The sequence below is a fragment of the Mytilus trossulus genome, chromosome 11 (genome assembly GCF_036588685.1).
Source record: "Mytilus trossulus isolate FHL-02 chromosome 11, PNRI_Mtr1.1.1.hap1, whole genome shotgun sequence".
Classification (NCBI taxonomy): domain Eukaryota; kingdom Metazoa; phylum Mollusca; class Bivalvia; order Mytilida; family Mytilidae; genus Mytilus; species Mytilus trossulus.
Window position 1 is genome coordinate 2,868,941 of NC_086383.1, and position 12,909 is coordinate 2,881,849.

At 34.0% G+C, this 12,909-nt stretch overlaps 1 protein-coding gene across 1 annotated transcript; it reads left to right on the forward strand.

Moving 5' to 3' along the window:
* The first annotated feature begins 2,155 nt into the window (after positions 1–2,155).
* LOC134691567 (uncharacterized) lies at positions 2,156–4,834 on the forward strand. Its single transcript, XM_063552133.1, has one exon. It carries the CDS (start codon positions 2,156–2,158, stop codon positions 4,832–4,834), a length of 2,679 nt encoding a protein of 892 aa, XP_063408203.1.
* Positions 4,835–12,909: the final 8,075 nt, after the last annotated feature.

Genomic DNA, 12,909 nt, shown 5'->3' on the forward strand with positions numbered 1-12,909 from the left:
CTGACAGCAACAAACAGGAGACTGTCATTCCCAAAGAGATAAGGCAGATAGAACAAAAACTAAAGAAAAAAGAAGAGCAATTGAAAATAAAAGAGGCAATTTTAAATGAAAATGCAACAGAAAAGACCACTCTTCTAGATAGAATACTAAAGGCTGAAAGTAAGAATATTGAATTGGAACATACAATTAGAACATTAAATCAAGCTATAGATAGTAAAATTAAGATGAAAGAGGAAAATTGCAGTGATGACATTGTGGTAGGAATAAGAGACAGAGTCACAAAATATGTTTTGACAAAAGTGGATCAAGAACTGTCGCAACTTCTGGGCATGGACACAAATAAGAAGCTTACCTCTTCAACAGCTGATTCTAATCCATTGGGTAACGGACCAAATATACAACAATCATATGGCAATCACCATTTATCTCACGATCGTTCCTCAGGTGATAACAGTTATAATTCCCAGAATCACAGGCCTTATACGAATCATACATATCACCATATTGATGACTCAACACAAGATACTCATGGTCATCAGGGGAGCGATTGTGGGCTTTACCACAACGTCTCTTCTGTTTGTCCTACGAGTATTTTTTCTTATAATTCTCATTATCAGGATTTAGGAACACAATTACACCAACCATACTATCAAAATGACTATTATAATCAATATATGTATAGACATCAGAGAAGCGATGGTGGGCCTTACCACAACGTCTCTCCTGATCGTCCTACAAGGAATTATAATTATAGTTCTCATTATCAAGACTTTGGAACAAACCAACCATACCACCGTAATGACTATACTAATCAAAGTGTATATAGACATCAGGGAAGCGATGGTGGGCCTTACCACAACGTCTTTCCTGATTGTCCTACAAATGACAAATGTCATAGCTCCCAAGATGAACAATTTTATACATATCAACCATATACTTATGATCAGTATTCAACTCCACAGGAACCAAGAAACTGTGCTGGTCCATCGAATCAAAATGCTTATAGACATCAAGGGAGCGATGGTGGGTCCTTCCACAACGTCTCTCCTGATTGTTCTATGAGTAACAGTCATAATAGACAGAATGATGTGCAACATGGTTACCATCAGACCAACTATTCAATGTATGCATCAAGAAAAAGTGCAGTTCTCTCAAATCTTATTGAGATTATTCCAGCACAAGATCCAAATAATCACCTTTGCTTCCCCTCTTCCAATCAAAGTGCTGATATAAGAAACAAATGTGTCTCTGAGAAAAGAATCAAACCTGTGTATAATGAGGACGTATATCAATACCTAGAACAGTATCATGACGATCGGCAAGGACAACCCTTATTTTATACACCAAAAGAGCAGCAGCAGCATTTTTTAGTCCAGAAAAGCCTCATTCCAGAGAGGCACAAAATTGTATAACTGTCTGCTTAAAAGAAAAGCAAGTTAATACTTCATATGATGAATGTTCAACTGTAAATAAACACAGCAATGTAAATAATGTGCACCATGTTTTAGATTTTAATACAAAATCTGTAATTGATAACAGTAATAATTGTGAGTCTACAAAAGAGAAGGATATATTGAGAGTTTTAGATTTTAACTGTAAAAATATATTAACTACTGTGACTCTTATACATGAAATTGAGAATAATATTGATATAATGCTTATACAGGAGCATTGGCTTTTTGATTGTCAAATACATCTATTACAAGAACTGCATAAAAACTTCAATGGAACTGGTAAAGCGGTCGATATGAATGATCCCATTCCACCAAGTCATATGCCTCGAGGTTACGAGGGAGTGGCAATCCTTTGGAAACGTGAATTAGACGATATAATTACTCCAATGCAGCTAGGGAATGAAAGAATACAATGTGTGGAAGTCAGAGGTAATCCCAATACTATATTAATATCTGTCTACCTGCCATGTAGGGGCTCTAATAACCACTTTACTGAACTCAATGAATGTCTGGACCACCTTCACGAAATTTTCGAAACCTTTAAAAACTCTCATCAAATGATAATAGGTGGAGACCTCAATGAAAACATATACAGTTCAACAAATTCTCAACGAAAAACAGCCATATCTAATTTTATGTCAGAACATAAACTTTCAACAGTTGAATGAGGAATTACTTTCATACACCCAAGTGGTCAAGCCATGTCTGCAATAGACTACATTCTATTTCAAGATCACTATAAGGAAAATGTTATCAAGATTGAAAAACAAGAAATAAATAGCAACGTCTCTGACCATACTCCACTGATGTTGTCATTGAAATGTGACATATCCTTTAAGAAGATGAAAGAACGTACTAATACAAAACACGTCAAAGTTAATTGGAATAAGGTGGACAAGAATGAATATAAAACTTTGATTGATGATAAATTAGAGAAAATCAAACCTATCTCAGAAAAATTGAATTTAGATCAAGCATTTGATGAATTAAACAAAATTCTATCAGATACAACTTCAAAAATTGCTCTAAGAAAACAAAAGGGTAAGAAAAAGAAGAAACTTCCAGTGATGAATGACGAAATCTTACACGCTGTGAAAAGAAAGAAAACTGCCTTCTATATTTGGAAACAACAAGGTCGACCAAAAGAACCTGATAACCTCTATCTTAAGGAAAAAACAATCACCACATATGATCTCAGGACACTATGTAGAAAAGAGCAAGCACTAGAAAGGATTAATACTAGACAACAAATCTTGGATGCTAAATCCAGTGATACAACATTATTTTATAAGCTAGTTAGAAAACAGAGGGGGAAAATGGGTAGATTTATTGAAGAACTTATAGTTGAAAATGAAACATATCAAACATCTGACAGTGTATTGGAAGGATGGACAAAACATTTCGGAGATCTTGCCAAAAAATCTAACTATCAAAACTTTGATCAGAATCATTTAGAAGCAGTTGAGGTTGAAACAGAAATAATATTAAAAATATGTAAGGAAAATTATTCACATGAAAAAGTCTCAATCCAAGAACTGAAAAATGCTGTAAAAAAATTAAATACAAATAAAGCTATGGACTTTTATGGAATCACTGCTGAAAATTTCATTTATGCCAGCGAAACACTTTTAGAGTATCTTCAACTTTTAATTAACACAAGTTTTGAACACTGCTACATACCAAATTTACTAAAAATTGGAACCCTTTTTCCTGTTTTCAAAAACAAAGGTGACATTAAGAATGCTAAAAATTACCGTGGGATCACTATAACACCAACTTACTCGAAGATAATAGAGATTATAATTAAAGGAAGGGAAAATAATAAGATTTTGGAACATCAAAACCCTCTACAAAAAGGTTTTACGGCAAAATCCACTCCATTGCTTTGTGAACTGTTCATTGAGGAATTTGAAAGAGAAAATAAAGATCTCAAGTTACCAACCTATGTTGCATTACTGGATGGAAAATCTGCTTTTGATGTTGTAGTTCATAAAAACCTGATACGACGTCTTTTTCAAATTGGATTCTCACAGCAATCTATTTTACTGATCAGCAATTTATATGAAAATGCAACATCCTGTGTAAAATGGGGCAATACAATTTCAAATCGATTGTTTAATATTGAACAAGGTGTAAGACAGGGTGGAGCCATTAGTGCTGACCTCTACAAAGTTTATATCAACCCCCTACTACAAATTCTCAGCAACTCTGGACTGGGAGCCAAAATTGGAAATATAAACTGTTGTGCGCCAACTTGTGCTGACGATATTGCCTTGATATCCAACAATCCTTTTGAACTCCAAAATATGATAAATTTAGCAGTTGATTTCAGCCAAAGAGAGGGATATCTACTACAGCCTCAAAAAAGTGTAGTCTTGCCAATCAAAACATGTAATAAAATGCTAGATGTTGAACAAGGTTTTTGGAAACTTAAAAATATAGATATGCCCATTGTCCAAGACTCCTCTCATATTGGAATAAAAAAATCTCAAAAAGATTCTACTAATGCAACCATCACTGAAAATATAAAAAAGGCCAGAAGATCTATGTACAGTCTTATGGGTGCTGGATTACATGGGGAAAATGGATTAGACCCGGAAACAGTAGTCTCCTTATTTAGAACATACATATTGCCAGTTTTGACCTACGGCCTAGAAGTCTTGATACCAACAGGCAAAAATTTAGATCTTATACAACAGCAACATAAAAGATGGATTAAACAGATTTTATCTCTCAAACTAAATGTGGCTGACCCGGCTGTCTATATGTTATCAGGTTTGCTCCCACTTGAAGCAGAGATCCATATTAAAATTATTACACTATTTGGGAATATAACCAGATCTGAAAGATCGTCCTTAGAATGGAGAATAGCTGAACGACAACTTCAAATTAAAACCTACTCAAGCAATAGCTGGTTTATTGATCTAAAAAAGATATGTGGCAAATATGACATCATAGATATAGAACAGTATCTTGATAAGCCATTAACAAAGATTGAATGGAAGAGATTCATAACCAAAAAGATTCATAAGTACTGGGAGGGTGACATAAAGACCAAAATGAAGGGGTACTCAACTCTAAAATATCTTAATTGTGAATATGACATTGGCAGAATTCATCCTTTACTTAAAACAACAAGTGCAAATATAACGGAGATCAAGAAACTGTCAATCTGCACTAAATTTGCTACGGGAACCTACATACTACAATCTAATAAAGCGGAATATTCAAACTATGCAACAAATCCGATGTGTAGACTCTGTAATAAAGCTGACGAAACCATTGAACATTTTATCTTGTTGTGTGAAACAACTTCACAAATAAGGTCATCCCTTATCGTCAAAATTCTACACGAAGGTAGTCTGGTCTTAGCAAGATAGAGCCTGCAAACTCCTATTGATTTAATAACATTAATCATTAATCCTTATCACTACCTACCAAAGAAGATGTGCAAGGATGTTGAAGATAGAGTCGGTAATCACTTGGTACCGCTATGTCGCCAACTGTTATATACACTTCATTCCAAGCGCTATGATGTGTTGACAAAAATTGATACAAAAGCAAACAGAAAATGAAGAACTGTAAAATCATTTTAGCTGTACTATATACATGTCGGGGTACACATGGATCTCCCTCTTTTAGTAGTTTTAAAGTCTATTAAATTTTTTACGGATTGCACTTGTAAACTTTCCTATTTTTTTCTTTTTAACAGTGTTAAAAAAATTTTTTTTTATATATAATTGTACTTATTGTCTCTATTGTAACTTATTTTTAACTTATTTTAAAAATTAGTTTTTACCATTTTAATTGCATTTGAAATATTTTTAACACTGTCGTGGCGTAAACATGTATGTTAAATAAGATAAACTTGTGTATGACTATTGTGAACTGTGAATTTACCTGTGTACACATATTGGTGGAGGAATTTCATTGACTGTTCCTTGGTTTGGGGAATAATGATATGTGGCAGATGAACATAAGGAGTCATGGTCAACAGGAACATATATATTAACGTTGTTGAACGTGTGGAATTATGTGGATGATTCATTAGCAGTCACGATAGCTTTCAGTCCGACACTTCCAGTCTCCATTAATCTCGCGAAGTCTCGTGACGTACGGGAGTGAAATAACTTTATACTGAAATGCTTACGAGATTCATTTCCCGTTAGATATACTGTTCCCAGTGGTCAACCAGTGCACCGGAGTTTACCCCGCATGCCCGGCATGGCCAATTTTCTTTATTCTATATTTTGTCATTTGCATATCATTAAGAATTAATAATAATCATTGTAACAAATTGTACTGCTCTTTTAGGGCGTCTTTGATTGACAATAAAAATATTGTATTGTATTGTATTGTATTGTAAAAAGGAATGCGAAATGTATTGCTTGCAACGTTTTTTTCTGTGTTTCCTTGTCTGGGCGGAACTTTTACGCTAAATTTGTTTTCGTTAACTATGATTTTGTGACTTTTGAATGAAGTACCTGTGATTATTTGGGACATTTGTTTTGACCTCACTGATAATGGAATGTTGAAGCAGACGAAACATGGCGTCAGATGTTGTTGTCATAACTTCGGTAATTTCCGTGGTACAATAAAATTTAAATAAGCTACACAAGTAGCCAAAATTTCTGAATTCTTGTTTTTGCAAACAAATAAAAATTTATGTCGTAGTTAACATCGAAATTATTCCGATCTGTCAAGATCGCGTGAAAACGAGAATTTTGGCAGCCATTAAAAAAAATTAATTGTACGAGATTTAACGAATCTGAGTGACGAAACTTTTCAGATGGGTCGTCTAGCAAGAGTAATCGTTCTTTGTCCCAAAACGATGCTTCTACCATAAGTGCCAGCATAGCTGGCATATTATATACATATACCTCACGTAGATTTTTTATGTGAAATGACGTCATACAGATTATACGTTTGACATGACGTCATACAGATAAGGGGTTTGATAAAGCCTTTGCAACAGTGACTGCAATCGATGATGTGACGTCATACAGATTAAAGGTGCGATAAAGCTTTTACAACCGTGCTGATATCGATATCATCACGGGTGGCTAATACAGCACGCTTGCAAATGATTGTATTACACATACAATTTATCTGTATTTACTACTTAGTATATCATAAACGTCACTACCTACTACATTAAAAAACAACCGTCAATACCTACTACACCAAATAACAACCGCCAATATCTATTACGCCAAATAACAACCGTCAATATCTACTACACCAAATAACAACCATCAATACCTACCTCCCCAAATAACAACCGTCAATTCCTACTACACCAAATAACGACCGTCAATACGTATTACACCTAATACTAACGTCAATACCTACTACACCTTATAGTAAACGCCAATACCTACTACACCAGATAACAACCGTCAATACCTAGTAAACCTAATAGTAAAAGTCAATACCTAGTACACCTAATAGTAAAAGTCAATACCTACTACACCAGATAACAACCGTCAATACCTAGTAAACCTAATAGTAAACGTCAATACCTAGTACACCTAATAGTAAACGCCAATACCTACTACACCAGATAACAACCGTCAATACCTAGTAAACCTAATAGTAAACGTCAATACCTAGTACACCTAATAGTAAACGTCAATACCTAGTACACCTAATAGTAAACGTCAATACCTACTACACCTTATAGTAAACGTCAATACCTACTACACCTAATAGTAAACGTCAATACCTACTACACCTAATAGTAAACGTCAATACCTACTACACCTTATAGTAAACGTCAATACCTACTACACCTAATAGTAAACGTCAATACCTACTACACCTAATAGTAAACGTCAATACCTACTACACCTAATAGTAAACGTCAATACCTACTACACCTAATAGTAAACGTCAATACCTACTACACCTAATAGTAAACGTCAATACCTACTACACCTAATAGTAAACGTCAATACCTACTACACCTAATAGTAAACGTCAATACCTACTACACCTAATAGTAAACGTCAATACCTACTACATCAGATAACAACTGTCAATACGTATTTCACCTAATATAAACGTCAATACCTACAACACCTAATAGTAATCGGCAATGCCTACTAACTACACCAAATGACAACCGTCAATGCCTACTACAACAGATGACAACCGTCAATACCTTCTACACAAGATGACAACCGTCAATACCAACTACACCAGATGACAACCGTCAATTCTTACAACACCAAATGACAACCGTTAAATCCTACTACACCAAAAACAACCGTCAATATCTACTACACCAAATAACAACCGTCAATATCTACTACACCAAATAACAACCGTCAATATCTACTACACCAAATAACAAACGGCAATACCTACTACACCAAATAACAACCGTCAATACCTACTACACCAAATAACAACCGTCAATACCTACTACACCAAATAACAACCGTCAATACCTACTACACCAAATAACAACCGTCAATACCTACTACACCAAATAACAACCGTCAATACCTACTACACCAGATGACAACTGTCAATACCAACTACACCAGATGACAATTGTCAATTCTTACTACACCAAATGACAACCGTTAAATCCTACTACACCAAATAACAACTGTCAATATTTACACCAGATGACAACCGTTAATTCTAACAAGTAACAACCGTCAATACCTAAACACCAAATATCAAACGCATTAAGATCTAACGTCAGTATATAGTACACCACTAAGCAATCGCATTAAAATATATATCACACAAGACAACCACTGACCAACTTCCTGTGGTAGGATAGACAAATGAATATCTATTGGGTTAAAGCTAGTTTTTTTGTAATCTCAATCCTCTTTTTTTCATTCTGGTACAGGATTGTGTAAATGTTCGCAAATGTCGCCAACGTCGCCAACATTTGCGAAATCATTACTATTCGCCAACGTCGCCAACATTTATGAACTCAATACTGTTCGCCAACGTCGCCAACATTATGAACTCAATACTGTTCGCCAACGTCGCCAACATTATGAACTCAATACTGTTCGCCAACGTCGCCAACGTCGCCAACATTTATGAAACATTACTGTTCGCCAACGTCGCCAACGTCGCCAACATTTGCGAAATCATTACTATTCGCCAACGTCGCCAACGTCGCCAACATTTATGAACTCAATACTGTTCGCCAACGTCGCCAACGTCGCCAACATTATGATCTCAATACTGTTCACCAACGTCACCAACGTCGCCAACATTTATGAAACATTACTGTTCGCCAACGTCGCCAACATTTACAAACTCATTACTGTTCTCCAACGTCGCCAACGTCGCCAACATTTATGAAACATCACTTTTCGCCAACGTCGCCAACATTTAGAAACTGTACTGTTTGCCAACATTTATGAACTCATTACTGTTCGCCAACGTCGCCAACATTTACGAAACTTAATACAGTTCGCCAACATTTATAAATTCATTCAAATATTCGCCCGCATGGCTGACATTGCCAATATTTATGTAGTCATTACTATTCAAAACATTTACAAACTAATACTGTTCGCTTGGTTGCAAACATTCAGGAAAACATTACTGCTCGCCATGCAATGTGTATATGTAATATTTGGCAATATACCCGAGTTTGCCAATATTTATTTTTGTATGTTTTATTCACCAATATATCCAACATTATTTCTAATGTACTGTTTGCACAGTTTGCACAAAATATTTTTTACTTTTTGTTTAGTATGTTTGTAAACATTAAATTTAGATATAAATATATTATTATAGGTAACAATTTTTGGCGAAAAATTAAATTCGGATTGTATCCGTCCTTGTTTCTGGAAATACACATGTTGTCAACATCCGTTTTCTCTAAGTTACTTTCCCTGGAAATATTGACCGCTAACCGTTTACTGAGTCTTAATTTTAAAATAATAGATGATATAGAACATTATAATGCTGTGAAATGGTATACATAATGTTCCTTATTTTTGTAAGTTTTTTAAAAACATTAAATACCGACTAAAAAAAGGAATTAAATTTTAGTTTAATCAACGTTACATGTATTGACAAATGTCCATGACCGGCATGTTTCAAGACAACTTTAATATAAATAAGAATGTGGTACGTATTTATTTTTACTACTATTACTATCAGAACACTTTATAGGGATAAATTAAGACATTTTTAAAAGGGGGTTACAGCCGTTACGCTTAACTTTTGCGTTTTCAAGCCAGACACTTTTTTTTTGAAAATTTTAGTTGGATTAGAGCTCAGGATTAGAGACATATACAATATTGTATTATATGTCTTTGGTTGGATTCTGTTGGCTTGTAGAGAAGAATTTTACAATCAATGCTGTAGGACTTGTGGATAAACATGATAAACATTAAGAATGGGGTTCCCAACCTAGAGTAAAAGGGGGGAGGGTCCATATTATTATATGTCTCTGGTCCAACACAGGCACTCGTCTTAGAAAAAATCCTTGCCTTTATATATATATTATATACATGTATATAGGATTTTTTGTTGTTGAGATGAGTGCCTGTGGGGTCAAACTTAATGTTCCCATTTAAATGCATATAGTTATATATTAAGACATTTAAAAAGTATTTTTTTTGCACTATTTTAATTTTTAAAGCCAAAAATGTTGATAGTTCAAAATTTTACACGCAAAGATGAGTATAGACCTTTTAACTTATTGTATATAATATACATGCTATTGTTATGAAACTTTGTAATTTAAATAGTGCTATAATTTATTAAGCTTTGGTCATACCAAGTTCTTTTAAAATTTAAATTTACAACTCTTTATATTCTTTTAGGTTTGTGACCACAATTGTCGTCTCTTGATTTTCGTTGTTTACAAATATAGTCCCTAGTGTTGACAGTGGGTTACTTGCCATTAATTTTTATATGCCTTCCAAATTTATTTTTCCATGTTTAATGCCTCAAATTGCAAGTAGGGGGGTCAAATTACACTCTAAAAATTTTAAAATTAGCACTTTGGAAGATGTGAAAAGATTTCAAGACGCACTAAAAATGAAATTGTCCATATTTGGAGTTAGAGCCAATGAAGTTTTCTATAATTTTTCTATAATTTGTCCCAAAAATAGTACAACACACTGTAAAAGTTTTTTTGAGAAAGCGAAGGTGGGATTTTTTTTTATTTTCATTTTTGTTTTAAAAGAAATGCACTGCAAAATAAGTGTGGTCTTGGACATAATGGGACTATTAACTGATTAAAAGTGCAGTCATACTCATTTTGACTGTTTTATATACTATTAGCAATGATTAGTTAATAAAATTTAAGGCAATGTAAGGTATAATACTTTATTTGAGATAATAAATGAGATTTTTGTGAGTTTATACAGTATTTATATTAGGCTATGTTATCTGCCATATATTTAACACTCCCAAATGTGTCCTTCCCCCCAAATGTGTCCGATTTCCACAAACGTGTCTTTTCTCCCTAAACGTGTCCGAAATGTACAATATTCCCCAAACGTGTCCGAATTCATAACCCCCTAACGTGTCCGATAAATTTTATTCACCAAAACTTGTCCAATATCTAACGCCAGAACGTCTCATGTCTTTTAGCGTTAATACATGTATTATATACAATTGAAGTCTGGAGCTGGCATGTCAGTTAACTGTAAGTAGTCTGTTGTTATTTATGTATTATTGTCATTTTTTTTTTTCTTTGGTTACATCTTTTGACATCAGACTCGGACTTCTCTTGAACTGAATTTTAATGTGCGTATTGTTATGCATTTATTTTTCTACATTGGTTAGAGGTATAGGGGGAGGGTTGAGATGTCACAAACATGTTTAACCCCGCCGCATTTTTGCGCCTGTCCCAAGTCAGGAGCCTCTGGCCTTTATTAGTCTTGTATTATTTTTATATTAGTTTCTTGTGTACAATTTGGAAATTAGTATGGCGTTCATTATCACTAAACTAGTTCATGTATATATTTGTTTAGGGGCCAGCTGAAGGACGCCTCCGGGTGCGGGAATTTCTCGCTACATTGAAGACCTGTTGGTGACCTTCTGCTGTTGTTTTTTATTTGGTCGGGTTGTTGTCTCTTTGACTCATTCCCCATTTCCATTCTCAATTTTATCTCCTAAATAAAATCGCTGATAACGTTGACGACAATTTAATAATGGGGACACAGGTGACAAAGTTTTCATTTAATAGCTTTAGTTAATTAAATGTAGGTTTTTAATGAATATCATAATTCAAAATTTAATCTGTAATTGTTAATTAATTTTTGACTGAAATTGCTTCTTGTTCAGTTGCAAGTATTTCAAACGCATTAAGAGCGAATCTGCACATATATATAGAGTTGAATTAATCCGTTACTTTGTAAATTATTTTGTACTTATAAACTCCAATGATGCGTTTTAAATTTATTCGAATATTGCCTGGCGGGAGTTAAGCAGCATTTTTTTTTTAACTTTTGTAAAAATCATAAACTGGTTATCTGTTTTTTTTAATAAATTTTATGTTTCCAGCATCACTAAAGACACACGAGCAAGAGACATAACATCCAGTGCCAAATATTTCATGTTTTATAGATTCTTTTTATCAATATGAATGTTATGTGATCAACGCCAGTTATTAATGGTTACTGTAATTACAAATTTAATTTGCAGAGAAAGGGACACTTTCATCCGTTGACTGTACAGTTTAACTAAACATGTTTGCTTACAATTTACATACGACATAGCCGAAGGGACGCCCCCCACTTTTACCCATTTTTGCTGGTTTAAAAAAGTACCTTATCTATATTTTTAATGAAATGGTATAATGAGTATACATTAATGGAATAGCAATAACCAAATAACGCTTGATATGGACACGTTTTTGGGATTTGACACGTTTGGTTTTTTTTTTTAAATTGACACGTTTGGGCGTTTATACAAATCACACGCTTTGACGATGTTTTTAACTAGACATGTTTTGCAGTTCAGTGACATCAATGTGGACATGTTTGGGGGGAAGGACACGTTTCTGAGTGTTACATATACACATGGTATGCCGCAATGATATACATGTAAAAGGGTGGTAAAGGGTTATTTTTTTTAACGTTTTCGGCCTTTTTATTTTCCGTAAATTTCGTGTTTTGATGTTTTCATTTCTCCTTTTTTCATGTTTGGCTTGACTTGCTTGCTTTGTGTTTCCCCTTATTTGTTTTCCATGTTTCGCATTTAATTAAAAAGTGTGGAATATAGTGTAATACCTTCTGAAATTTGTTTAATCTAATAGTAATTGATGTATGTTTTACTTTTGCAAAATTTATTGTATGAATGAAGTCTATCAAATTACTATGAATAATATTTTATTTTCAAATAATTAAGATGCAAGTAGCAGATGGTAAAAGTTGACCGCAAGAATTTTATGTTCATTAATAAAGGCTGCATGATTTTGAAGAACTACTCAAAAATTACTTGTGGTAATTTT